This window comes from Syngnathoides biaculeatus, chromosome 22 (genome assembly GCF_019802595.1).
Source record: "Syngnathoides biaculeatus isolate LvHL_M chromosome 22, ASM1980259v1, whole genome shotgun sequence".
Classification (NCBI taxonomy): domain Eukaryota; kingdom Metazoa; phylum Chordata; class Actinopteri; order Syngnathiformes; family Syngnathidae; genus Syngnathoides; species Syngnathoides biaculeatus.
Window position 1 is genome coordinate 15,383,285 of NC_084661.1, and position 27,043 is coordinate 15,410,327.

The 27,043-nt window shown below is 43.7% G+C and overlaps 4 protein-coding genes and 1 long non-coding RNA gene across 6 annotated transcripts; 3 read left to right on the plus strand and 2 right to left on the minus strand.

Moving 5' to 3' along the window:
- Nucleotides 1–15: 15 nt before the first annotated feature.
- On the plus strand, nt 16–7,021 carry LOC133495394 (collagen alpha-1(I) chain-like). Its single transcript, XM_061809982.1, has 18 exons — nt 16–82; nt 146–181; nt 564–998; nt 2,300–2,371; nt 2,460–2,519; nt 3,025–3,093; nt 3,190–3,261; nt 3,323–3,373; nt 3,451–3,498; nt 3,578–3,616; nt 3,698–3,769; nt 3,835–3,912; nt 4,022–4,081; nt 4,165–4,230; nt 4,474–4,506; nt 4,676–4,717; nt 4,791–4,982; nt 5,056–7,021. The coding sequence occupies exons 1-18, from the start codon at nt 67–69 to the stop codon at nt 5,118–5,120; spliced, it is 1,506 nt and encodes a 501-aa protein (XP_061665966.1). The 5' UTR covers nt 16–66; the 3' UTR covers nt 5,121–7,021.
- Nucleotides 4,841–8,880, minus strand: LOC133495399 (uncharacterized). Its single transcript, XR_009793558.1, has 3 exons — nt 8,535–8,880; nt 7,591–7,847; nt 4,841–4,976 (listed from the first exon to the last, which is right to left on the minus strand). It is a non-coding gene; the product is annotated as an uncharacterized LOC133495399 (long non-coding RNA).
- On the plus strand, nt 6,263–10,933 carry LOC133495398 (progestin and adipoQ receptor family member 4-like). The gene is made up of 4 exons (XM_061809986.1): nt 6,263–6,425; nt 7,609–7,827; nt 8,876–9,647; nt 10,808–10,933. The coding sequence occupies exons 1-3, from the start codon at nt 6,263–6,265 to the stop codon at nt 9,307–9,309; spliced, it is 816 nt and encodes a 271-aa protein (XP_061665970.1). The 3' UTR covers nt 9,310–9,647; nt 10,808–10,933.
- pelo (pelota mRNA surveillance and ribosome rescue factor) lies at nt 10,793–16,159 on the minus strand. The gene is made up of 13 exons (XM_061809983.1): nt 15,911–16,159; nt 15,513–15,605; nt 15,193–15,343; nt 14,400–14,490; nt 13,954–14,117; nt 13,828–13,888; nt 13,579–13,740; nt 12,308–12,354; nt 12,167–12,240; nt 12,010–12,081; nt 11,749–11,823; nt 11,635–11,666; nt 10,793–10,916 (listed from the first exon to the last, which is right to left on the minus strand). Exons 1-13 carry the CDS (start codon nt 15,949–15,951, stop codon nt 10,822–10,824), a joined length of 1,158 nt encoding a protein of 385 aa, XP_061665967.1. The 5' UTR covers nt 15,952–16,159; the 3' UTR covers nt 10,793–10,821.
- ppp1cab (protein phosphatase 1, catalytic subunit, alpha isozyme b) lies at nt 15,485–26,077 on the plus strand. 2 transcript variants are annotated; one of them, XM_061809985.1, is made up of 7 exons: nt 15,485–15,624; nt 18,895–19,026; nt 20,958–21,188; nt 22,236–22,340; nt 23,721–23,944; nt 24,892–25,026; nt 25,218–26,077. In XM_061809985.1, exons 1-7 carry the CDS (start codon nt 15,618–15,620, stop codon nt 25,311–25,313), a joined length of 930 nt encoding a protein of 309 aa, XP_061665969.1. In that variant the 5' UTR covers nt 15,485–15,617; the 3' UTR covers nt 25,314–26,077. The 2 variants fall into 2 exon arrangements, with proteins under 2 accessions (XP_061665969.1, XP_061665968.1); XM_061809984.1 differs by lacking the exon at nt 15,485–15,624 and adding an exon at nt 17,000–17,476 and having other exon boundaries at nt 25,218–26,076.
- Nucleotides 26,078–27,043: the final 966 nt, after the last annotated feature.

Sequence of the window (27,043 nt, forward strand, 5' to 3'; positions counted from 1 at the left end):
TTGTATGCAGGATATGGAAGGCTAGGTGCAGGCTCGCCCCCTCAGGCTGCGAAAGGCGTTGGGCTGATGTTACCCGGCCAAGGTAGTTCTCCACGATATCCAAACAGGGATGACCCGTTGGACTTATGTACGTCTATATTCGCAGGCTTTGGTGGTTCTGCCGGCATACAAAGTCAACCAGGTAAAGTACCAAACTCTGAGTACAGTATCTGTGCTCGGACTGAAAAGTGTGTGCATTTCGTAAAGGAAATGTAAACAAAAATCATAGGGGTATGCCAATTGTTTAACTATTTAGGGCCCCTGCTGGAAAGCGTTGACCTCACAGTTCTGAGGACCCAAGTTCAATCCCAGCCCTCCCTGTGGTTTTGCATGTTCTCCCCACGCATGTGTGGGTTCCCTCCGGGTACTCCAGTTTCCTCCCACATCCCAAAAACATGCAACATTAATTGCACACTCTAAATTGCCCATAGGTGTGATTGTGAGTGCGGCTGTTTGTTAGTTTCTGTAATCAGATTGAACAATATACAGAAATGTTTTTGTTTTTTTTTTTGTTCGGGTCTCAGGATTTGTCCAGATGCCGTACGGCAAAGGTCCAAAGATGCCAGGTGCGCTTAATGGCAAAGGTCTTGTAGGTGATGTTCTTTCACCTCAGCACCCGGGCTCAGCACTCCGGGAGGCCGCCTCACCTCAACGAGCAATCATCGAAGGCGGCGCGCTTCCGCCGCCCGAGCCCACCAGTGGCCGGCTTGTTCTGGTGACACAAGACCAGCACCGGAAGCTGCCCTCACCCATGCCGCAAGGGAAACATCACATGCAGGCGCCGGTACTGCCGCAGGCTACCCCGGTATATCCGTTGGTTTTCCCTCAGGGTAAAGAACCCAAGCTCGGTCCTAAAGCCTCTCCAGTGTCAGCGCCCGTGAGACCACCGGACGAAAGTCTGAAGGTCGCTTCCTATGAAGCTGGACCGGCAGGAGAGACACCTGCAGCCCTTCCTCAAGGCAAGTACCAAGAGGGTTTGACAAGTGCAAGTCGCTCAAGTTTTGACCAACTTTCAAGCAGGTAAAGCTCCCAAGTCAAGTCATAACTTGGATTATGCATGTTTAAAAGTCACACAATCTTGAAATTTTTAGTAGTTTGCATTCAGTATCTGTACTTACATTGGCCATTTTTTTGTTTTTTTTTTTGTTTGATGCATAATTGATGTGAAACTTAGCTGTTTGATCAGCTATTTTAGCTAATCAGTAAAGTTAATTCGCCAGTCATTTTGGGGTTTTATGGTGATGAAGTTCGTTGACTCAACTTTAAGTTGCTAATCTTAAATTTCTGCATCATAGCATGCGCCATGCATGTAGTTTTTTTTTTTTTTTTTTTTTGTGCCTCTATACAAAACCGTCGCCTGTATAACAGATGTAATCCTTTAATGTAATTCATGCCTGACACGTTGTGTGTTCTGTTTGCTGCATGGTGTGTAATTTAATGTCCCCCGCCCCACCTCCCAAAAAAAAATATATATATATATTTTTTATATTCGGTATTGTTGATAATTTAACTAAATATAAAGGTACTAACCTGCTCATCTGTCCAGAATTTTAGAGAATGTAGGAGGAGCCTCAGTCGCCAAAGGACGGGGAGTTAAGCAAACAAATCTGTTAAATACTAGTAGTTATCATAAGATTTCTATACAAAAATGAACGGTATGCTGTATTTGATGTGGGGGAAAAAATAAATGCACATTTATTTTAGACTGTGGTCCAGGAGGTCCAAATGGACAGTGGATCAAAATACCTACAGCAGGTAAAACGGTGCAAATAAAGTTAGCCAATGTGTTATTTACAATCTGTGATTTTCATACATTCGTGGGGTCTTTTTTTTTCTTTTTTTTTTTGCCTCCTTTGGAATATGAATATAAAAATGGATTGGAATTGTATTTATCTTTGGGTGGTGGGGCAAGGCTATAAAACAGGATTCAGTTGCTCGCCCTTTATCGGTATTTGTTTGGCCTGTTCAAGAAACTGTTGGTGCATAGGCACCTGTGACATTAATTATGTGAACTGCTCCAATTTTCTTCCCTCACTATTAGTTAATGAAAGTCAAATTTTAGCTTGTCACACAATGCAAAAAAAAAAAAAAAAGCCGTGGTGCATAACTTATTTAGTCAAGGTACCGTTCTTGTTTTTCCAATCATTTGTTGTCAGGTGACAAAGATGGTGTTCCAAACTCGGGAAATCAAATTTACGTCAGTTGCGCCCCCCCCCCCCCCCCCCAATCAAACTTGAAATTGGATCTCATGTATCCATAGGTTATGGAACTGGAAGCTATGCTGCACCTCTTAATGGATACGGAGCTAATGCAGGCAAACCCCAACAGTCAAGTGAGTAACCAATTCCGTCATCCCAAAAGAATTGCCCTCGCAACGATAATTTTTTTTTTTTTTAGAATTTTTATTTTTTTATGCTTAGTCTACAGACAAGGAGGCAACCTTGCAGGAGCCGGCTATGTCAAGGGAAGCTTTTACCCGGGTAAGAATTTAAACGGTAAGCTTCGAAACTTGTCATATTTGGGCAGAATGTGCGATATATTTTCAATATGGTACGTTTATAAACATGAAATCTTGAAGTCTTTAAGAAATGTTGGTCCTGGGTAAACTTAATGCTTGACACAGGCGATCCAAATGGCTATACACTGCTGGTATCCACCCCGATTACGCTAGTATGTAATGTAATCATCCACTTTAAAACATTCGATTTGGATTCGAGAAATTGACTGGAGACCAGTCCAGGGTGTACCCAAACTCTGCTGGGATAACCTCCAGCTCACCCGCGACCCTAAATGGATGTCATGGCGTTGGAACATTCCCCCCCCCCCCGATCTCGGCCAGAGTGTTCCGACAATGAATGCAAAATCTGGGTATGATGCCCCAATTTTCGATTTGATTTTGCAGGTTCCTTACAATGGCGCCGCACTAGATGGTAGGGGTGGGGGGGACTTTTTCTGTGGAATTCACTGAAATGTGGACTTTTACAGGTGTGGGTCAGCCTGAGCAGCAGCCAGCTGGCTTCAGTCCTAATGGAAAAAATGTCCCGGTGTACGGTGGTATGTTTTTCATCCTGGAAGTAGTTACATTTTCATTTGTAATTTGGTCAAGAAAATCAATTTTTAAGCTGCAGCAACACAATTTTCTCCCAACAGCATCAGCAACGGAGGGCTTGCCTTATGGTGAGCCAGCTGGGATGGGTGCTGAGAAATCCGGCGGCAAGTACGGTGAGTTTTTGTTGTTGGACGTTGTTTGGTTTTCTCAAAACTTTTTTGTTATTGTCTTCAGGCATTGGCGGATTGCAATTTGGTGCCAACCCCCCAGCAGCAATCAATGGAGGTAATTACAGTATGAACTATACCGGATTATTGAAAATCACTTAATTCTGCTTCTGAATCGGTCAATTTTTCACGCAGGCTACGGCATCTATTCACCCGCTGCTGATGTGAAACCTGAAAAATACGGTAGGCATAATTGTGAGGTCCAAACCGGCAACGATTTGTTTCTGGATTACAAAGAAAATCTAGAATTATGTAATTATAGGTGGAGCCAATATGGGCAGAGGTGTACCTGGACAATATGGTAAGTATAAATATTTGATACTGTGGCGTAGAAAGGCTATTTAAAAACCCAAATGAGCCTGTAACCGTCGTCTCTGGTCAGGTTACGGTGGTTTACCCAATATTGGCCGCCTCCTTGGTGGTGGCAGCAATGGACACATGGCTGGAAAATATGGTGAGTGAAGCATTTTCACACGTACAGTCCCTCCCCCTCTGATGGAAACGGTCTTTCTTGTGCAGGTTATGGAGGATCGCCCCATGAAGTCCAACCCGTCGGATTTGTTCCACAACTCAAGCATCCCGCTGCTGGCCAAAATGGTAACTAGTTCCCCGTCACATCTATGAAACTCACCCATAAACTAGATGAGTCCGCTGTGTGGACTACATGTAGCTCATTTTGAATTACCCCCCCCCCCCCCCCATGCAGGTCCAGGAGCCCCCCCACATCAGTCCGGCTTTCCTGGATTCGAACCAAATGTGTACTATGGTGAGAACCTTCAAATGTGACTTTTCTAAGCATTAAAAAGGGGAAAAAAAAAAAATCCTTCACATCTCCTTGTAATTCCCAAGGTGGTGCTGAAGATTCCTATGGGCCACGAGGCCCTGTGGGTGAAGGAAAGGCTGCAGGGAAACATGGTTTGTTTTTTTTTTTTTTTTTTTTTTTTTTTTTTATTATTAAATCATTCAGCACATATTAACCATTTCTACACATTGTAATTTTATTTGAATCTTTTAGTGGATGCCCAGGGACTTCACTACAGCCAATCTCTTGAATCTATTTCTGAAAGGCGATCAGCCTATTCACATATTTTACAAAAATCTTCAAAAAATATTTATTTTTTGTCATTTATGTGCTTGCTTTCTCTCCGTCACGAGCAGTCAATGGCGAGGACACGGCGAATAATAAATATGGTGAGTTCAAGTCTGAAGTCACAATATTCAAGCGGGTTGAGTCATTGCTTGGGTTGTCTTCATTTTAGGAACATATCAATTTTTTTCTTTTTTAGGAATTGAAGGGTGTAGAAAACTATTTTAGTGGCATTACGGTCATTTAATATAAGTTTCTCCCGCCGCCTTTCAGAAAACATGGGGTACATAAGTGGAAGCAAACTACAACCAGAAGGTAAAACAGCATTGTTAAGATTTTACAATGTCCATAAAGCATGCTTGAGCAAAAATAATTTTCCTCTCCAAAGTTATTTCGCTCCCCGCGTCGGCCACTCCCGCGCCGATGGGGTCGGACGACCTCTCGTCTGACCTCAGGGTCGCCGGCGGACTCTCGTTTGACTCCGACGCGGCCGGGGGATCGGAGCGGCCGGACGACCCCGAGCGGATGCCGGGTCAGCTTCACATCCGCCAGCACCTCAAACTGCATTTACACCCTCAAGGCAAGAGACACAAATGGCATTATTGCCGCCGATGAATTGAAACGACCTCTGTGACAGTTTCATTTGTCTTCAGGGTCACAAAATGGGAACTACGACTTGAATGGCTTCCTTGGAAATAGTGGCTACCAAGGTAAATAATATAGGAAGCTTAATCCATCTTCTTTCACACAGGCTAACGCTGCCGTCATCGCATTACCTGCCAATGTACATTTCTCATCACTTCCTGATTGTATATTTTACTTTTTAGTATTCAAACCAAGACATTGTGTTGCTACGTTATGTACTATGCAAGTTTAATTCCACTTGCGTGTTCGCTGTACATGCAAACACTTTGACAAATGCAGGTTTGTTTTTTTTTTTTTTTTTTTGGGTCCTCTGCTTGTCAGTTTTTGATTTGAATCAGTCGGTTTTCCCTCAATCTATATCTTGCATATTTATATACAAAAACAAAAATACTTTCTAATTTATTTTGCATGCTGATGTTGGTTTTATAACTACTTGTGTGGTTTCTTGTACAGTATTTTTGATTAAAATCAGACACTTCAGATTCGTGTATGCGTGTTGATCCTTCACAAGTAAAAAGGAAGGTGGGGGGGGGGTGAAACTATATCCTGGTAAGCAAAGTTTATGTAACTGTAAAATACCATTTATGGTAATGTATACACTCAATTGCCCCTAGGTGTGATTGTGAGTGCGACTGCTGTCTGTCTCCATGTGCCTTGCGATTGGCTGGCGACCAGTTCAGGGTCTGCCCCGCCTCCTGCCCGTTGACAGCTGGGATAGGCTCCAGCACTCCCCGCGACCCTCGTGAGGATAAGTGGGAAAGAAAAGGGATGTATGCTAATGTATCAACTTGCGCATGTTTTTTTTTTTTTTTTTACACATAAATCCAGATATTGATTTCACAAATGAGCTGGTTTGCCAAACCAGATTAACTCCAAAAGAAGGCCCAGTGGCGTCACATCACGCACGTGCCAGAAACCGCCACGGCCATCCCCAACGATCCGGTTCCAACGAGGTTAAGGTGCGATTGACTTATTCGCTTAGATGAGAGGCAATAGCTTGCGTGGCCTTTCGGTGAGGATTAGGCCCGCTTTATCCTTAAGAAGCGCGCGCTGATTGGCTGCGAGCGGGCCACGCCGACCCGAGCGGCTCCCAGGTTGAGCAGGCCTCCGCCGTACCTTCCGCCCGAGCTGCGCGATGCCCGGCGGCGGCGGCGGAATCGGCCACGTCGCGGACTCCCGCGGCCCGCCGTAAGACGCCGGGGAAGTTGGATCAACATGGTTGACCCGGGGCCGCGGCTGTTGGACTTCACCAAAACACCGACGCATCTTCAGTTCAACAAGTACGTGCTGACCGGCTATCGGCCGGCGTCCACCGCTCACGAGTGTGTGCGGAGTCTCTTCTACATGCACAACGAGCTGGGTAACATCTACAGCCACGGTAAGCGCAGAACGCTTTCATTGTAACGGACAACTTTTATTACTTGGTTCTGGCGGGGGTTGCGTACAACGTTGCAGATGTCCAGTATACTCTCACTTCTGGCCGGTTTTCAAAACCGACTTGACAGGCGTGTGTAATGAGGATAATGGGATTAGTTGTAATCCGCCCTGGGAATCCCTGTCCTGGAAATATCCCGCCGCTAACTGGGTCTTGAGCAGATGAGCGTGGAAATGCAAACTGAGGTGGCAAAAAGTACTCGCGCTCGAGTTGAAGCTGCAGGTACTTGAGCTCAAGGATGTGTTCACGGAGGGGGCGGGATTAATCCATTTGTGGGCAGCGTCCCATTTTTGGGACATCATGATTTTCACGCATTATATCCTTCAGTATATCAAAATATTTAAGTGTTTTTAATCTGAAGCCATAATTTGGTAGCAGGAGAGGACAACTCATCTGTCAAAGTTAGCACGGAGTTATTTCCCTTCCTGACCCAACATGGCCGCCTCAAGTTATCATATAAAACAACCATAAACGAAAAAAGTGTTATTTCCTTGATTGTGGCCTGTTAGACTTTTATCTCAATCAGGCAAAAAAAAAAAAAAATTCCGCTAGTGTAGCTTGCTACAGGGAGGAGAATTTTCCGTGGATTTGCGGAATTCTGAGTGTTTTCAAATGAAATTTTGTCTAAAGTTTGGTAAAATTGTGGTTGTTAGGCCTCATATTTTAAGTTTTCCAAATATTATGATTGCCCTGTATTTACACTGTTAGAAGTAACCAAAGGTCACCATTTAAAAATTTGGTACCCGCCTCCCCCACCTCCCAGGCAGACATTTTCAGTTATTAGACGCAAGTTTTCCCATGCTTGATTTATATTTGAACAAGTATTTTATGAGTATTTGGAATATATATATATATATATATATATATATATATATATATATATATATTTTTTTTTTTTTTTTTTTTTTCCCCCATCACAGTTTTTCTCAAGTTTCATTTGTCTTGCTCTGTTCTAAAACTCTCGGTGTGTAACCTCCTGGAAATATTGCAGTCACGCTCCATTTTCTCCTTGACTATCCGCTAAGTTGATTAAGTGTAAACACCCTTACAGGAGGGGAAGCAAAGCATTAACGTCGTCCATGTTCCCGTGTGATCGGCAACCTCAAACCTCTCTGGCGTTCCTCAGGGATCCCTTTCTTCCTGTTCCTGGTGCTGCTGCCCTTCAGCATCCCCTGGAGGGAGGTGGACAGCGTCTGGATCGGGGTGGTCCACTACCTGGCCTGCCTCAGCCCCACGGTGGGCTCGGTGCTCTACCACGTGTTCATGAACCACGTCGGCGGGGAGCACGTGTACGACACTCTGCTCTCGCTGGACATGGTCGGCGTCTGCTTGGTCAACACGCTAGGTGGGATCTTGACTCCTGGGCTAAAAAAAAAAAGTAAAGTTCCTCAAATGTGAGGCAAAATGTGTTTGCTTTACAGTCATTTGTCAGTTTACGTTGAAACGCAAAATGGGGAAAATGTTCAAACCATATAACTTTAGCTAACAAGTCTGCTAGCTTAATGCTAACATATAACTCCTAAATACGAGCATTAAAAAGTAGAGAAAACATCCACTCGTGATATAGTATAGACAGTACATTTATTTATAGTAGTAACCAATACATATTCAGTATATAGTGCTCACAAATGCACCAGTCTGGTGGAAAACTTGCCGTTTAGGAAGTTAAAGGACAACGTACACAGAAGCGTGTTGCGGCCACATCTTAAACTTCGGTAAACCTCTCCCATTCTTCTCAAATGAGTCTAATGCGTATTTAAAAAAAAATAAATAGTCTGTCAAAGTGATGTTTACGTAGGTCAACGTGTGGCTGGAACGCGCTTCCGTTTAGGTTGGAGATGACTTGTCATTTTTTTTTTTCCCCTCAATCATAATGAATGCGAGTTTGTGTAAAATGAGGGCTAATTTATTTATTTGTATTGAAGAAATCAGAGTGGCTCCATCGATTATGTGGGATTTATTCTTGATTGAGAACAGATCCAGCAACGAAGTACTTGTACGCGTCCAGGCTTTTCTACGCTTTCTAACTCTTGCGTGTAAATCTCGACTTACTCACTAGATCCAGTTGTCCAGGACAAGCGGGATAAAAGTCCAATTTCTTATCGGCGAAAACATAGAATATGGGTCCTTTATGCCGAGTGTCTCTCATTTTTCTACATACCTTCATTTATTATCACCTTCTAAATGTTTAACAAAACTGCGTGTCGTGCTCTAAGACGTATTTTTGCGTCTCCAATCGATTTAGCAATGAAGAATGGTTTGCTTGACCGGCACTTCCGGCCAGTGACGTGATTTGATGACGTAGGTGCACGAGCTCTATAGACGACGACTTGCGTGGTAAGAAATTCGTATAGTGGAGTAAATCCTTCTCCCGTGCTCCTCTTTGTGCCCAGGCGCCCTTCCCATCATCTACATCACACTCCTCTGCTTCCCGGCCGTGCAGCAGGCCGCGCTGCTGGCCTACATCTTCCTGTCGGCCTACGGCATCTACTGCGCCACCACGGCTCGCACCAACGTCCTGCGCCTGCGGGCCTTCCTCTGGCAGGCCGTGTTCCGCTTCAGCCTCTTCTTGTTCCGCGCCTACGGCAGCGGGGCGGGCAGCCCCGACTCGCTGCGCCTCTTCGTCATCATGGACTCCCTGGCCGTGCTGGGCGGGCTGGTCAACGTGGTCCAGATCCCCGAGCGCTTCGTCCCGGGCCTGTTTGACAACTGGGGTAACAGTCACCAGATCATGCACGTTATGGTTATCTGCTCCATTATTTACCTCCACTGGGGAACTCTGGAGGATCTGACCTGGGTCAAGAACTACCAGTGTCCTGCTGGATGACCACAAATGATGGCATGATAAGATGGGTTGATAGATTTGATTTTTAAGACTCACTGGTGTGTGGCGTAGAGTTTAAACTTTATACAATATCACAAGTTTTACGTTCAACAATGATAAGTCATTCTTTCAGCCTGAGATTTGACTTTCCCAAAAGTGACCCAAAACATTTAAATAATTGCAAATAACATTTTGGAGGTGGGGGAATCGAATAACTAACTTCAAAATAAGTCGACGCAAAATTTCCGCCGATAAAAGTTCACCGGAACTTTGTTTGCACCAGCGGGAAACAAATGTTTCACACGGACAATTAATGCTGACGCACGCAGTAATTTAACCAGGTAAAAATGGCGAAAAACGGGAATTGTCTAATTGATTTTTAAACACTATTAAATGTGCATTTGGAAAATTGTAACACAGCGTGATGTATGAATGAGCTCAATGGTAGCTTTTTTTTTTTTTTCTTAAAAGTGGGAGCGCGCTAATGCTAATAACGATTGCTAACGGTTTAGCATTTTGCTGTCTCGAAACTATGCTAAATTTGTCCTTACAGACAGTTTAAAATTGAATTCCACCACTCAATTACAATAAAATGCATGTTAGTAGTAAAAATAAATTTCAAAAAGTGGTGACGGCGTGATTAACGTATAATGATTGAGAATTGACTAAAAAGAAACATTCGTTATATGCTACCCAGTTTGTGAACATTGGGATTGTTCTCCAGCAAATTTTAATTTTTCAGTTAAGAAATGTGTGGTAATGGTCAGAATCCAAAATTGTGAAACTACATGACATGAATTTATTTTGGAACCTTGAAAGTATATAAACTTCACGTGCAACTATTGATTGTTGCGGGGTCAAGATGGAAACTCCAAAGTTAAATACTCCGAGTTACATATTTATGTATATTGGGGACTATAGGAGCAGAAGTCATAGGTGAGGGTGCCTAGATCGTAGCAAGCTCTTATGCCACAAACACAATTTCTCTGAAATATTAAGGATTAATCATCCATTTAATAATGGAAGATCTGTAGTACATGATTTAGAAAATTAATTTGAGCGTATTCTTCGTCTGGGTCAATTTTGAACATACAATATCTGCATAGAAAAATAAACGGTATGTAAGGGTTAAAGATATATTTTTGAATGCACTTTAGCCCAGGTGGCACTAGAGTAAGCTTGGTGCTTACCTCCATCACACGCGTAAGGAATTGTGGAATTCACGTGGAAAAATCCTGCTTACTTGACATGTACAGTAACTCATTGAAAGGTAGTGGTCAAATTGGTTATTTTTCAGAAATGGCATAATAAATTGTATATTTTTGCATCTTTTCCATTGTCTGTTTACTTTGGAAACAGTAGATAGATATGACGGCATGGTGCATAGAGTAGATGAATGGTTGTTGTTTAGTGTATAAATGCATTTTGCTCAGAATTCAGGTGGAAACAAAAAAAGATACACGTACAATATTTACAAGACTTTTTTTTTTTTTTAATTCAGCTATATTTTTATACTCAATCGTCATCTGAGCTGCTGTCGTCTTCGCCCTCCGAAACGTCGGCGATGGGAAACCGCAAGATGGCCGCCACTCCGCTCAGTTGAGTCAGTTCTAAAGGAACAAGGTAGAATAAACCTACACTGATTGTGGCGTGCAAAAAAATAATAATAACGTAATGTAATTTCCGGCCTATTAGCCGCAACTTTTTTCACACGCTTTCAACCCTGCGGCTTAGGCGATGATGCGGCTAAATTGTGCATTTTTTTCTGATGGCCGCAAGGGGGCACTCGAGCGGAAAAGGTAAGAGTGAGTCCGGTGGAATATATATGCCAAGGGAGTGACTTTTACCGGTGTTTTTTTTTCTTCTTTTACCGGCCATGATAGTGCCGCGACAGTGTTAGCGCTATGCTAGCGTGTTGCTGCTGTATTAATTCCATGTTTCAGTGATTTTTACCTGTGGTTTTTTTTTTTTTTTTTTTTCAACCAGCCCTGTTAATGCCGCGCTAGTGTGTTGCTGCTGCGTTACTGCCGTGTCTCTGATTTTTACCGGTATGTTTTTTTTTTTTTTTTTTTTTTTTTTTTTTTAACTAGCCCCGTTCGTGCTACCATGTTGTAGCTACGTTAAGCTAAACTAAGCTATTACAACTTTGAAACCTTTTTCTGCGTACCGTCTTTTTGTGTTTCAATGTGGCCACTTGCGGCTTTGACACGGCTGCGGCCTACGTATGTACCAAATGGTATTTCCTTTCCAAATGTACTGGGTGAGGCTTATAACCAGGTGCGCTCTGAAGGCCGGGAATTACGGTACATTTTTTTTTTAGCAACTTACGTTCACCGGAGACGTGAAGGCTTGAGAATATTCTGCATGAATTTAAAAAAAAAAAAAAAAATTAATATCCACAAATGACCTCAAACGTGTTCATGTAACCCCCCCACGGCATACCTGACATTGCCACCACTGTCTCTCACTTTGTCCACCAAGCGAACATACCGTGCTCTCGTGGGCACGTCCTGATGTCTGCGCAGACAAGCAAAAACAAACAGTGAGCACAGAATTCACCCTGAACAGAGTAACTACATTTGCGAGTACGTTAAGACAAGGTCACCATTATTTCAGGATAAACACTGATTTATTATTTTTTTTAGCCAGTGGAGTGAGATTTTCTCATGTAAAATGTGTCCCCTCAAAAAAAACATTACTTACCTGAAGAGCTTATCGCTGACCAGTAAAGTGTCAACGGCGAGGGCCTCTGCGGCTCTCTCCACGTGAGCGAGTCTGTGAGCAAACGTTAAGAGACGCGAGTCCATCACCGCCAGAAATGAACGCCGGTCCGAAATGGGCGCGCTCTGTTCGTGCTCACCCGTAAAAAGCTCTGTCGGGCTCGTGCTGGAGCATTTTGTAGAAGTCCTCCAAGGCTCTCACCTCTCCTGCAGCCTGAATTTGAAGAATCCCGCTTAGAAATTGACACTGTATGCTGTGTACGGAAAGAGAGGAGGGTCACCTTGGTATCGGACAGCCTGTTTGTCACTGTGGGATCCGAGAGGATTTCTGCAAAACAAGTACGAGCGCCCCCGTTACGCTTTTTTTTTCAGCAGTGCAGACCCAAGTGTGATACCAGAAGGAACATTTGCCACGTAACCCTAAATCAGAACTGAAGGGATTTTTTTTTTTTTTTATTATTATTATTCTTAATTACCGAGGGAGAGAGATATTCCTGTTTTTGGCGGCACGGTGGATCCGCTGGAAAGCGTTGGCCTCGCAGTTCTGAGGTCCCGGGTTCAATCCCGGGCCCGCCTGTGTGGAGTGTGCATGTTCTCCCCGTGCCTGCCTGGGTTGCCTCCGGGCACTCCGGTTTCCTCCCACATCCCAAAAAACATGCAACGTTGCCCTAATACACGGCCTACAGAGCGCACCTGGTTATAAGCCTCACCCAGTACATTTGGAAAGGAAATACCATTTGGTACATACAAAGGCCGCAGCCGTGTCAAAGCCGCAAGTGGCCGCATAGAAAACCCACGTTGAAATACGAGATATTTACACAGAGAGTTTAACGCTAACGCCACCGCACTAACGCTAAAAGCGCCAGTTAAAAAAATAAATACTGGTAAAAATCACTGAGACACAGCAGTAACACGCTAGCGCAGCGCTAACAGGGCCGGACCGGTAAAAGTTACTTCCTTGGCACATATATTCCACCGGCCTCACTCTTACCTTTTCCGCTCGAGTGCCCCCCTTGCGGACATAAGAAAAAAATGCACAAATTAGCCGCATCTCCGCATAAGCCTCAGGGTTGCAAGCGTGTGAAAAAAGTTGCGGCTTATAGGCCGGAAATTACGACAATTGGACACTCTAAATTGCCCCTCGGTGTGATTGTGAGTGCGGCTGTTTGTCTCCATGCGCCCTGCGATTGGCTGGCAACCGGTTCAGGGTGTACCCTGCGCCTTCTGCCCATTGACAGCTGGGATAGGCTCCAGCACTCCCTTGTGAGGATAAGCGGCAAAGAAAACAGATGGATGGATATTCAAAAATTGGTACTCGAATGTCTGCGACAAGACCCAGAAATAACATAACGCGTGTGGCCCGACCAGCTGATCCACGACGCGCGTTGTTATTGTGTATAGCGCAGCCTCGGTACGCAGACGTGGGAAATATCGATTCGGTTTTCAAACAAAATCGTTTCTCGAACCGCCTTCTGGAATGGATCGTGGTTGAGAACCGAGGTTGTACTCTTGCTCTTGAGCAATAAGTTATTCCAAGACTCCCCCTTGTCACCTTTAAGGGAGTACTTGTGACCCGACGACGAGTGGACCATCATGAACTTGGGCCGGTTCTCCAGCAGCAGCTTGTTGTCTTGTCGCACGGCCTCTTTGAAGAGATACGTCATGAACTGGTCCTTCACAAAGCCCGGACTGGCCACCAGGATGCACTTCACCACTGAAGAGCGAGCCAACAAGAAGTTAAGGACGCAACAGACAAACCGTGATAAAACACGCAGGAGTCACGACGTACAACTCGACTCACCCTCAAAATTAATATGGCGAAGTATGGCCTGCATGACGGCGTCGTAGAACCTTTCAAGAGCCTGCAAGGAGACGCCGGTCAAACCCGCGTGCACCGCGATCACCGCACCGCGTGAAACAAATGGACCTTTTCGTGCTGGGTGCAGCTTCCCCGCCGCTTGCGCGGAATGGTGAGCTCCACTTTGGCGCGCAGCAGCGTCATGGCGGGGGTCACCAGCACCAGGTTGGCCAGACCCTCCTGCATCACCACCGCGGCCACGTCCGCCTTCTGCGTCGCGTCGCACGCCTCATCTGGACCAGCGAGAACGGACCGCGTCGTGCAAAAAGGAACATTTTTGAAATTTTACACGGTGCCGCGGAAAAGTTGTTGCCCCCCCGTTCGCTCTTCTCAAATTTGGACATTTTTGCTGCTTTTGATGGTGAACACAAGCTGTAGCGCACTTGGGGTTCTGAAGCAGGATAATGGTCCAAATCACACCCACCGGTAGGTCAACTTCACTGGGGGGTTGGGGGGGGGGGGGGGGACTTCAACTTTTACAAGGCACTCTTAACTTTTACACAATTCCCACTTACCGATTCTGGCCAACACAACGCTGTCCCAGCTCTTTTTTGCGAGCGTGAACTTTCTATTCAGCTCCAGCTCAATAGTGTGGTAAGCACCCATCTGATGAGGGGGGGGGGAGAGAAAATATTTTATTTAAAAAAAAAAAAAAAGAACAATGCACTTGCGAAACACTTTTTTTTTTTTTAAACGGAAGGGAAGTATTGATTTTTACTATGTATTATGTTGGTTTGTAGAGATGCGGGAACCCCAACGATAGCCGATATTTGTGATTCAACGGAAGTAGCGTAATTCCCGGTGTGACGGTCTGAGCGCACCTGGTGATAAGCCTCACCCAGCACATTTGTAAAGGAAATACCATTTGGTACGTACATAGGCCGCAGCCGTGTGAAAGCCGCAAGTGCCCACATTGAAAACGACATTGAAACGCGAGATATTTACAAAGAAAGATGGTACACAGAGAGTTTAATGCTAATGCTGCAGCGCTAATGCTAGCACCGCGGTGTTAACAGGGCCAGTTTTAAAAAAAAAAAAACATACCGGTAAAAGTCACTGCGACACGGCAGTAACACACTAGCGCAGTGTAACTGGGCCGGACCGGTAAAAGTCACTTCCTCGGCACATATATTCCACCGATCTCACTCTGACCCCCCCCCCCCCTCCCCCGCGGCCGTCAGGAAAAAAAATTGCACAAATTACTCGCATCGCCGCATAAACCGCAGGGTCGAAAGCGTGTGGAAAAAAATTCGAGGCTTATAGGCCGGAAATTACGGTAGTCGTCAATTATTGGAAATGAGCGCCGACCTTGACATACTGGTTCTCCTCGATGTTGGTGCCCTTGACCCGCAACTGGCAGGCCTGCGTGTCGAAGTCGATGGTCTCCACGCATAACGTCAAAGTCGTGCGAACTCTGGAGCTGCCCACGCTTCCCGTGGTGGATTCTGTCTGTACTTTCCTGTGGCGGTCAGAGGGGGAGGCTCTCAAGTAGGACAATAGAGGGATGCCAGACAGCACCGCGGACCTCCCGGATAAACCAAGTCCACCTAAAGATGTCCCTCAACTCGGCTTTCAACGATTAATCGAATAACTCATAAATAATTCAACGACAATTCCCGGGCGGGTACCTTATAGTGGACGCTCTCAGACTGTCCCCCTGTTGCAGCAGGTTGTAGGTGTGCCACATGTCCTCCGCTTCCTCCGGCATCAGAGTCACCTGACTGCAAAAGCAGATGGCAGGTGAGTGATGATTATGTCATTCAATAATGTTAAAACATAACTCAGAACATTGACACAAAGAAAGCTGGGAAACACTACACATAGCAACGTTTCAGTGTTTGTTTACACGTCAGTTAGCTGGCGAGACGTCCGGCAGCTTATTTGTATGCATATGGGTGAATGTAGATATGTTAATGGATATTTTATTTTCGTCAAGAGATGTCAACAAGCGTGATGGTACGAGGCACATGGACAGCAGCTGTAAAAAGAGGTTGGCTACGATGGCTAACCAGGTTAGCTCACTCACCCGGCGTTATCTTTTTCAATGTCCCGATGAAGCAGCTTCATGGTCGCTGTTTGTGGTTACGGTTGTTGAAGAGAAAATGGTAGATTACGAACTTTTAACAGCCTCCGTCCCCATGATGTGTTGTATAGTAGCAGTCGGCGTTAAAATGAATAAAGTTCGTACAGGAAAGAAACAGATGTAAGGTGGTGGCGTCCGTATGGAACGTCACCATAACAGTAAAGCAGGGGGGGAGCACGAATGGGCGGAAACATCCGGGTATTTGGGCCTTTGCCGAAAAGTACGTCAACATCGCCGCCATATTGCATGTGGTTAACTATACCGTGTATGTCAGTGGCCATCATAAGAATTTGCCCATTTACTTCGAATTATTGATTATGTTCATTGATGTGAATAAGATGATGATGTGAATGATTTCTCACAATAATTGAACAAGGTAGGACCTATATTAATATATAACACTTTCCAGATGTCCCATCACTGGTGAACACATTTTTGGCACCGTGCTGGTGACTTCTGGTCAATATAAATGATGTAATAATGGATGAATGGGAGGGATTAGAAAGGTACAACATTCACTTCGTAGAAGAAAGACTACTAGATGATTTATTTTGTGTTTTTCCTTTCTTGCATTAACTGTAAAATGTCAATTGTTTTGATTTTGTACGTATGTCTTGTTGCTTTATTTTGAAAGGACGGTGCACATTAACGAACATACTGAAAATAAAACTAGGCTAGGGACATATTTTACAGATGAGAAAGCCCGGCTGACAGCACACGTCCACAAGTATGAACTCGTACAGTGGGGAAAGGCTGGATCATTGCGTCATTGCGAGTCCGATGCCAATGTACGTCGTAATTCCCTCCCATTCTTGCCGCTCCCGTGGATGTCCCTTCATCCAGTATAAAAATTTGCAGAAAACGCGTCCGTGGTGTGCAGAAAAACTGTTTCTTTGCCATTTTAAATCACTGATTCCTGTCGCGTGAGTAAACGTCCCCAGAAACCGGAAACGACCTCTGCAGGAAAATATTGAATCCCGCTAACCCCGCCCCATCTCCGTATAGACCAATAGGCAAGCGGCCTCTTTCCTTGCCACTTCCGCCCGAGCTTTCTACGCTAACGCTCATTCAGTCTTCTCTCCCCCCCCCGCCTCCTCTGTCGATGGCATGGTGCTAAGCGGCCACGGCAGGAACAACGTAATCCGTCGACAATCCTCGTTCGAATTCGGACATCTCACGGGAAATAGTTGACTCGGTTCGGTCCTCGAATTGAATGACGGCTATTCCGTAAAAGCTAAAGACGGCCGTTCGGCTTGCCCATTCTTCTTCTTCTTCCCTCCTCCCCCCCCTCCAAGGTTAGCGAGCTCGCTGGCTAACGATAGCCGATTAAGCGCTGTCGCTAAACTAGTTGAGCTGAAATTACTCAGGAAGCCGCTATTACTCCTTACTACGACTTGTAGCTATTCGTAAGAAGAAGAATTAAAAAAAAAAAACATTTGGAGTTGAGGGAAATTATGGCGGAGGCCGACAAACTGAACATCGACTCCATCATTCAGCGTCTGCTGGAAGGTAAGACTTGCACAATTTCGCTCGATACCTCTTCCACCGAGCGAGGTAGCCATTTTAAGCTAAATTCATAGGCGAGTAAACGATGCTCCACTCACTATATACATTACATTTACCACCCCACCCCCGCCTCTTTTTGAAACACACTTAGCGAATTAATATTCGCTTTTCACATCCTGAAAACCATATAATTTTAACTGAATTGCTCGGCAAGATTAATTTTCACATTGTTTACGTGCCTTTACGCCTTTAAATATAGATACACTTCTTCCATATAATGCTTGGTGAACGTGTTTCCCACAAACTAGTCAAAAGTACGGCAAAAACAGCGCGCGCAATCATTTGACTAATGATTAGCGCTTTATCGTTGCAAGGGGAACAATGTACAGTACTTTACGACGGTGGTCGCGACCCATCCCTACGATTCATTAAATTTAATGTTAAAAAAAACGGCATTTGAAAACATTGATGTAATTTTTAACAACTGTTTACACCTGCTGCCATGTTCCAAGTTCCTTTTAGAGAACTTGATTAAGAATCTGGGTGGGAAACATAACTGTTGATACAAAAATTACTACAATGGTTCCTTGCTCGAGTTTGTAACCCAATTTACTCATAAGTAAAATCAGATTTAAATAAATTAGTCTTTAAGGTTCACCCCCCCCAAAAAATGACTATAATAAGCACAATAAAAAAGTGATAGCATATATATTTTTTTAAAATTTATCCTTTAAACTGTAATTGGCGTGCATACTGTAGTATTCGTGTGTTGGATGTGTGCCTTTAAGGGGTGTGGCCTAGCCCTCAAGAGCTGGATTCAGGTTGCCTTAGTCTGCATGTGAGGTCTGGGTGTGAGTTGTGGTCTACAGCTGCTTCTTGCGAGTGAGTGTTCACATTTAAAGTTGTCTACGTAGGTTGTAGTTGCTCTGGCACGAGACCGTTCCAGTAGTTTAATTACTCGTGTGAATTTGGTGCACTAAAATTCAAGGAACAAGTTTTTTTTTTTTTTTTTTTAATACATAACCACAGATCCTTACATGTTCAATCACTTTCTGCTCCACCATAATAAGATGAAGATGAGCATGACAACTGCATGTGCAAAAATGGAAAATGAATTTGCGAAGAATACGGTCACACTTCGCTTATCTTTTATTAACCTTAGATTTTTAAGATAGCGCAAAAAAAAAAAAGTTTCTTGTTTTAGGAAATGAAGAAAAGTCCCAGTGTAACGGTTTTAACAGTCTGAAATATAATGCTCGAAAACAGATAAAATGCATTGCGCCGTACTATTTTTCTTGGAATGGAGTTATACTATTTCTAATATGTCTGTTTATGTCTTTAGTCGGAGGTTGATTGTTGATTTCTCTCGCCTGCTCTCTCTCTCTTTCTCTTTTTCTTTTTCCCTTTCCCCCGGGTGGCAGTGAAAGGTTCCAGACCTGGCAAAAACGTCCAGCTGACAGAGAATGAAATCCGGGGCCTTTGCCTCAAATCCAGGGAGATCTTCCTCAGCCAACCAATCCTGCTCGAACTCGAGGCGCCTCTCAAGATTTGTGGTGAGAGGTTTTTGGGATGTCTGCCAAAGTACTTATCAGCGCTGAATCCTGAAGAAATTATCACTGTCCCGTCCGTATCCCTCGTGTATTACATTAGATCGCCGGCGATGTGTTCCAGACCCACCCCGCGATATGCAGAGACCATATGAAAACATTTTTTTAAAACTGTTTTGCCCCTCCCAGAGGCTTTAAACACATTTAGATGTATTCAAATGTAAATTTAAGACAATTTTTTTTCCCCCAAGTATTCCTCAGTGCCCGTCAAGAATATGGGAGGAAATCATAAAGCATCACGAAGAGCGGGGGTGTCAAACTCATTTTTTGTCTCGAGCCGCATTTTAGTTATGGTGTCTGTCAGAGGGACATTATGACTGAAACCATAAAAATCTTTACTTGGCCCATCATATTTACACATCAAATGTATCAACTAGTTTTGGAATCAGAAATGAAGGGTAATGGGTTTTTTTTCAACTATTGTTGATGTATGGTGAGACAAAAATGCTTGCAATATCGCGGTCATCATTTGTGATAGGAGAGTTTGAAATTTTAGTTCACAGATGGAAGTTGATACACATGATCAGCCTTCGCGGGCCACATAAAATCACGTCGCGGGCCGGATCTGAGCCCACAGGCCTTGAGTTTGACACCCGTGACGTAGAGAAAATGAGGACTCTCATTTGCACGGGTCTCCAAATAAGAGGGAAAGCATGCTTGCATCAAGGTGTTATTTTTTTTTTTTTTTTTGGGGGGGGGGGGTTCAAGTTTCCCGTAAAGTGACACACAAAACTGATTGAGTTGAGTAATGGACAACTAATTGATTGTCAAATCAATCAACTATTTTGATCAGTGTTTAATCATTTAGTGACCTTGTTTAAAACCCTCAATTTCACCCTCTCAATTGTAAATATTTTTATATTTCTGTAATCTTTGTGAAATCAAACTGATTCTGTTTGAAAGAAATAAGACATGTGCATAAAAATCTGCTTTTATTTAGCCAATTTTCTGACACGTTATGGCTCAAACCAGTAAATTTGATTCCTAATGAATTTGTATTAATTTACGTGCATTTTCTACACTGTTAGTTTGAGGTCCTGTTATTGAATATTCATCCATCCGTTTTCTGAGGCGCTTATCCTCACATGGGTCGTGGGGAGTGCTGGACCCTATCCCAGCTGTCAACGGGCAGGAGGCGGGGCAGACCCTGAACTGGTTGCCAGCCTATCGCAGTCCACATGGAGACAAACGAACAATCGCACCCAGGGGCAATTTTTGGGATGTGGGAGGAAACCGGAGTGCCCGGAGAAAACCCACGCAGGCACGGGGAGAACATACAAACTCCACACGGGCGGGGTCCGGGATCGAACCCGGGTCCTCAGAACTGAGAGGCCAACGCTTTCCAGCTGATCCATGGTGCCGCCCTGTTATTGAATAATGGAATGGAAATGTATAAAAGTAGTTTTCTTTTTTTGTTTGATTCATTGATTAATCAATAGAATAATGATCAAAATAATTGTTAGTTGCAACCCTAACCCATCTGTTTTTTAATTATGCTGCTTTTTTTTTTTCTGGTACAATTCATTGTTGCCGCACAAAATGAAGATCCGCGGAAAAATTACAAAAATGTAGTAATTAACATGGAAATGTTCAACGTCTGTCCTGCGATTGGCCGGCAACCAGTTCAGGGTATACCCCGGCTCCTGCCCGTTGGCAGCTGGGATAGGCTCCGGCACTCCCGCGACCCTCGTGAGGATAAGGGGCTAAGAAAATGGATGGTTGTTTGCATGTCACAAATGTTCGTAAGCTGAATTTTTGTGAGTGGTCGAAATCAGGCACCGGTGAACACTCCTCTATTCTTAGCCACTGCCGCTCTCCAGCAGGATGCTCTCACTTTTGAATCACGGCGGCCAATGTCGGTGCGTTTGCGTTAACAGGGGACGTTCACGGGCAGTACTACGATCTGCTGAGGCTCTTCGAATACGGCGGCTTCCCGCCCGAAAGCAACTACCTGTTCCTGGGCGACTACGTGGACCGAGGCAAGCAGTCGCTGGAGACCATCTGCCTGTTGCTGGCGTACAAGATCAAATACCCGGAGAACTTCTTTCTGCTGAGGGGAAACCACGAATGTGCCTCCATTAATAGGATATACGGATTCTACGATGAGTGTGAGTCTCCACTTTTTTTTTTTTTTTTTTTTTTTTTTTTTAATATTCTGGTCTCACAGGTTCACGTAATTAGTTTCTGTCTGAGTTTATCGCAACAGTGTCGAGCAAACAAAACACTGGAAACCGCAACGTAGCAACTGAAATCATTCTCTTAAAGTCAAATACAATCTTCTGGGAAAAGAAATATAGTCAAGTGAATTAAAAATAACAAATTGCGGGGAAAAAAGCATTTAGTTTGTTGTTACATGGTAATTCACCCTTTGAGGCTTTTTTTTTTCTTCCTGAAAATGTGTTAAACTTAAAGAAATTGTATTAGTTTTACAATGTTAGGCCTTAGAGGTTCCACTGTGAGTGGAGTATGGAAGTCAATATGTGCCACAGGGATTTGAATTTGAAATGTTAAGTGATCACATTTTCAATCGTTGCTACAATTCGCTGTCTGAAATTCACCGTCGGTGCCACCAGGCAGGGTTACTTCAGGTCAGAACCGAACAGCCCTCCAATCGCAGTTAAGCTTTCTTTGTCACGTAACGTCACATACTAAGGAAGCATAACTGGATTGGCTGGCTGTTCGGTTCTGACCCGAAATAACCCTGCCTGGTGGCACCGACGGTGAATTTCAGACAGTGAATTGTGGCCGGTTGAATTGTTAACATTGAAAAGTTACACTGAAATACATCTATTCAAAATGTCATCACTTGACATTTCAAATTCAAATCCAGGTGGGATATATTGACTCCCATAGCGGAGCTTGAAAATGGGTTCAGTTTCCCCACACATGAACAAAGAAGGGATTTTCCTCCCCAAAAGCCTTGAAGTTTGTTCTCGGTTATCAAGTGTTGGTCCGCCGCCAACCTGAAGCTACATTGCGCTCTCGGGCTCAACAGCGTGATCAAGCAGTGTGATCACCCCCGTGTGCTCTTTATGGCCCTTATTACGTAAAATACTTGAAGAATGTGATGCAACAGGGTGAGCCTTGAAAGATTTTATTTGTCCCCAGATAAGAGACCACTGATATATAATTTTTTTCTTTGTTTCGGTGCACAGGTAAGCGGCGGTACAACATCAAGCTGTGGAAGACCTTCACCGACTGCTTCAACTGTTTGCCCGTCGCCGCCATTGTTGACGAGAAGATCTTCTGTTGCCATGGAGGTAGCGTCCTAAGAACAACAAACAAACGCTCGTCGCTGTCGGGTGTTTACTGTCAACACCGCCTTCTCCCGACCTTCAAGGCCCCGTGCCATCTTAATTTCAGTTTGACTCACAGCGGGAGTGTCACGCTTAATGACGACTCGTAGAAGTAGTGGTTATGTATTTGGAAAGCCGTTTCGGTCTGGGGATTTCTTGCAGGGGAGAATTTTTACCAAAATCAGTTAAACATAACTACCATATGTACCCCTCAATGATATAGCAACTCAAAATTTGCCTTTTTTTATAGTCTGTTGTAATGTTAAGATGCATTCAAATGTTTATTTTTTTTTTTTTTCCTGACAAGTTCCAATTTTATGAGTATTTTTTTTTTTTTTGGGGGGGGGGGGGGTTATATTACCACAATAACACTTGATATAATGAGGTAATATATTTTAGTAAGTGAAAATTACTTTTCGAAAGTATGTCTTTGGAAAAAAATATTTCTATTTTGGGAGAATAAAACATGGAATAGGTGACACGGTGAATCAGCTGGTAAAGCGTTGAAAAATGAAACCTTTTTTCCTGAAAAAGACGTTTTCTCATGAAAAATGATTTCTTTAAAAATTCTTTACGGAAAAAAAAAAGTTGTATTTTTTTTAATTATTCATTTATTGGAGGAATTGCAATTTCACAAGTTGAACTCCCACCCCCTCAAGAAAACCTTAAAATGACAACGAAGATCAGTTTGGTGGGGGAAGAGAGTTCAATTCTGTCAAGGGAATTAAAAAAAAAAAAAGATAACTTTATTTTTAATAATTCTATTTTGCAGTAGGAGACATTCTTGTGCTCCAGCTAAACAAGCGACTGTGACAAAGTTTACATTTTATGACAAACACACAGAAGTACAGGCAGTCATTAAAGCAATGTTACGTAATACTGACAAAAACAGAAACTGCATTATCACTCCAATTTATGTTCCAACTGAACAAGATTGTATGATCTTATTTGACTTTCTGGAAATTTTGTCGGGCACTCGACTCAACTCCCCCTTCGCCCCCCCCCCCCCCCCCCCCGCTTGAAAACTCGTACGTACGTACGGACGGACATGAGACTTTCAGATTAACGGTACTTCCTCCCACCTCTGTCCTGGATAATTAGTGCAGTATTTGCTGTTATAACAGGGAGCGGCTCATTCCAGGTGTTCTTTGCATTGCGACTCGGTAGCGCAGAGTCCGGATCGACACGATCATCTGTCTCAACCGTCAACACGCACATTGCTGAATATATAAACAGACGATTGTGATAATCACGAGGGCAAAAGTCTGATCGTGTCCCGTTCCGCCGGACGAGAACCAAAACATACAATCCGCCCATCACGTTGATCCCCTTTTCCTCCGCCAGGCCTGTCTCCGGATCTGCAGTCTATGGAGCAGGTGCGAAGGGTCATGCGCCCCACCGACGTGCCCGACCAGGGCCTCCTGTGCGACCTGCTGTGGGCCGACCCCGACAAGGACGTGCTGGGCTGGGGCGAGAACGACCGCGGCGTCTCCTTCACGTTCGGCGCCGACGTGGTCACAAAGTTCCTCCACAAGCACGACATGGACCTGATCTGCCGGGCCCATCAGGTCAGTTTGGTGCACGGGTGGGCAAAGTAAGAGCCCCTGTTTGACGATATCAACAGCCCTGTAATAGTTATACTGTATATATCAATACATGTATTATTAATAATTGCTTTAATCCTAGAGAACCCATGGGGTCACATATTTTTTGGATGTCTTGGTACTCTCTAGGGTTAAAAGAAAAAAAAACATGCTGAAAAACGGTTTTATGCTTAGGCTAAGCAATAGCAGTGTTTCTTTGGCGCCATCTGGTGGCAATCTGGTGCCAAGGGAGCATGGAAGTCGAGCTCAATTTGGAATTAAAAAAAAAAAAAAAATCCATTTCACATTTGTTGAATCATCAATAAGCCATTACAGATTTACCCTTTTAGTAGGTTGGAGTACTAATGAAGTTTTTTATTTTTTAAAGATTTCATTCAGTAATTTGTTAATAAAACAGTACTAATTCATTTCAAATTGTGTATTGATTAAAGCATATGTCTATAGTTGACAACTTTACACTGAACTTCTTTATTTTATTACATAATTAGTGGATTATAATTGTAAAAAAAATTAAAACAGACCCTAACCCTAAAAAAAAATTCCATCCTCAATGTAGTTATAAACTTTTTCACTTTTCTTTTTTTTTTTTTATACTTTAGCTACAAATGACCTGGCCTAATCGTACATAAAAAAAAAAAAAAAGTTTGTCCCCTTGTGCACAGAAGTTTACACACCCCTGGTTACAGTTCACTTTTGCAACACTATGAAAAATAAGGGGAGATGAAGTGTTCCCTTCTGTCAGCAGGTGGCACCAAACTACGCCTTTTCCCTTCGTCCCTTTTGGCAACACTTAACTCAGAAGATGGCCAGCCAATCACTACATCCTGGGACGGGCTCTCGAAAAAAAATGTTTTGGGTGAAGTGGCTCTGATTGGAGACCTCCTTGACGCTCACCCGTGCTTGTGTTCCAGGTGGTCGAGGACGGCTACGAGTTCTTTGCCAAGAGGCAGCTGGTCACGCTGTTTTCCGCCCCGAACTACTGCGGCGAGTTCGACAACGCCGGCGCCATGATGAGCGTAGACGAGACCCTCATGTGCTCGTTCCAGGTGAGCGAGAATTCCGATACGTCGAATGAACATACAGTGGATCGTCAATTTAGGAAGCGTAATCCAGATTTCGCAATGCGTCGGTGAATTTGCGAGCAGATCGAGGGGAGATCATATTTCAGTAACCGGTGAAGCATTTATTTTGAAGTGGATTTTTATTTGATTTGATTTGATTTTTTTCCGTTTGGCAGATTCTCAAGCCCGCAGACAAGAAGCTGTTCTACAGCGGCGGCGGCAGCATGGGCTCGGGGCGCCCCGTCACCCCGCCGAGGAAAGCTAAGAAATGACAGCAGTAGTGAGCCCCACGACCTTTGTCACCCTTCCTTCCTCTCCTCTCTACCTCTCCTTTCTTTCAGCAAACAGCCAGAAATCAAACCTTTACCCAGGGCTTTTTTCTCCCTTTTTTTTTTTTTTTTATTATTATCTGTACTTCTTAAAACATTTAATGTTACAAATTGTCAGAGCGAGTGCGCCAACGAGTGAATGTACGCCCCGCGTGCCAGTGCGCATTAAAATGGCGAGCGAGTTGTTACCTTTGTGGGAACGTATTAGAGAATTGTACTTTTTTCCACGCCCCCTCTTCTCTCTCTCTCTCTCTTTCTCTCAGTCTCTTTCTCTCTCTCGTTCTTTCTCTTGGTCTCCTGCCACTCTTCCTGTGGAAAGGTTGAAACCACACCGCGCGTCTGTACAGCAATTTGACTGAAAAAGCAATTCGGCCGGCGGCGCGGCCGACGTGACGAAATTTTGCCGGCAGGCCCCTGCCAGCAGGTGGCGTGCATGCGCGGGACCTCGCAAAAAGGGGGGGGGCGTATTTTGTTTTCCTTTTCCCACCGTACTGTAAAATCTCCACGTGTGTGTGCGGGCGGGTGCGCGCATGTCGCACACATGCACAACTCTTCAGATTCCTATGAGCCAGAGCTGTAAAAAAAAAAAAAAAAAAATACAGTTTAGGTTTGTACAGATTTGATTACTTGAAAGAGATTTTTTTTTTTTTTGTGAATTCGTTTTGTAGTCTTTGATCAAGTTGACCAATAAAGCGAGAATCTGAGCTACAGCGTCCGTTTATACAGTTTTTTTGTTGTTGTTGGATGCAATAGAATCTGAAGCACTCTCAATTAAAAAAAAAAAAAAAGCTTGAATGCACTTAATACATTTTGCAAAAAAAATTGACATCAGTCATTGAAAAATTAAAGTAGGATTTTCAATTATTTTTTTTTTTTAATTGAGAAATGATCCAAGAAGAACATTAAGAACATTTATTGGAAGTTATAAAATATTTAAGTTAAAAAAAATCACTAAATATATTTAAAACATATTTAGTTAAAAATGAATAATTGCCACATTTAAAATGTTTCAATGCAACAACATATTTTGCTTTTTTACCAGCAACTTTCTACCAAATTATTGGTACAAAGATAAAAAGTGTTTTGAATGTTATAACCTCTCACTAACAGTTTTCTTTTGTCGCCAACAGCATTTTGTTTTTCTTTCAGTATATTAAACTGCTTAGAATAGTTGATCTAAAAAGTCTACACACCCCATTTGTGTGATGCAAAAAAAATTAGACAGAACTGGAACTTTCCTCTCAGTGTAATCTTATGACCTAACGTGAACTGTCGATTGAGTTCTGGGCCTCTAGGAAAACCTGCCTTTGAAGTTGTAGAACATTTTATTTTTTATCTAAGTCGCCGACAGCTCACTGGATTTCTTTGGAGACTCCACGTGTACCTACACAAGCGCCCACCGGGCGTTAAGCGCTCTCGGCCGCGGATCGTAATACCGTCCACGTGTGGCGCGCGGCGGCCTTCCTCTTTTTACGAGCGCTATCGTGAAACCGGAGAGGGATTTTTGTTTATTCTCTTGCAATCCCGCATGTTGTCTGCAACGGGATATTTCTATTCTAAATATAATGTGACGCACGCACATAAAATATAATGGTTAAAAGGCAGGGCTGCCTGGCGAAGCTTTTGAATTCTCCGAGCGCCGTATTCAATTATTAAAAAAAATGCTGAGACAA

Excerpts from the sequence above, each read along its gene's own strand:
- LOC133495394 (XM_061809982.1), top strand. Across the intron at positions 3,262-3,322 it reads GAAATCCGGCGGCAAGTACG|GCATTGGCGGATTGCAATTT; the intron begins GTGAGTTTTTGT and ends TATTGTCTTCAG. Across the intron at positions 4,231-4,473 it reads AAAGGCTGCAGGGAAACATG|TCAATGGCGAGGACACGGCG; the intron begins GTTTGTTTTTTT and ends CGTCACGAGCAG.
- LOC133495398 (XM_061809986.1), top strand. The coding sequence starts at position 6,263 with ATGGTTGACCCGGGGCCGCGGCTGTTGGACTTCACCAAAACACCGACG. Across the intron at positions 6,426-7,608 it reads GGGTAACATCTACAGCCACG|GGATCCCTTTCTTCCTGTTC; the intron begins GTAAGCGCAGAA and ends GGCGTTCCTCAG. Across the intron at positions 7,828-8,875 it reads CTGCTTGGTCAACACGCTAG|GCGCCCTTCCCATCATCTAC; the intron begins GTGGGATCTTGA and ends CTTTGTGCCCAG.
- pelo (XM_061809983.1), bottom strand. The coding sequence starts at position 15,951 with ATGAAGCTGCTTCATCGGGACATTGAAAAAGATAACGCCGG. Across the intron at positions 14,118-14,399 it reads CGTTGTGTTGGCCAGAATCG|ATGAGGCGTGCGACGCGACG; the intron begins GTAAGTGGGAAT and ends TCGCTGGTCCAG. Across the intron at positions 12,082-12,166 it reads CCCGACAGAGCTTTTTACGG|ACTCGCTCACGTGGAGAGAG; the intron begins GTGAGCACGAAC and ends GTTTGCTCACAG.
- ppp1cab (XM_061809984.1), top strand. The coding sequence starts at position 17,422 with ATGGCGGAGGCCGACAAACTGAACATCGACTCCATCATTCAGCGTCTG. Across the intron at positions 19,027-20,957 it reads GGCGCCTCTCAAGATTTGTG|GGGACGTTCACGGGCAGTAC; the intron begins GTGAGAGGTTTT and ends TTGCGTTAACAG. Across the intron at positions 23,945-24,891 it reads TGATCTGCCGGGCCCATCAG|GTGGTCGAGGACGGCTACGA; the intron begins GTCAGTTTGGTG and ends CTTGTGTTCCAG.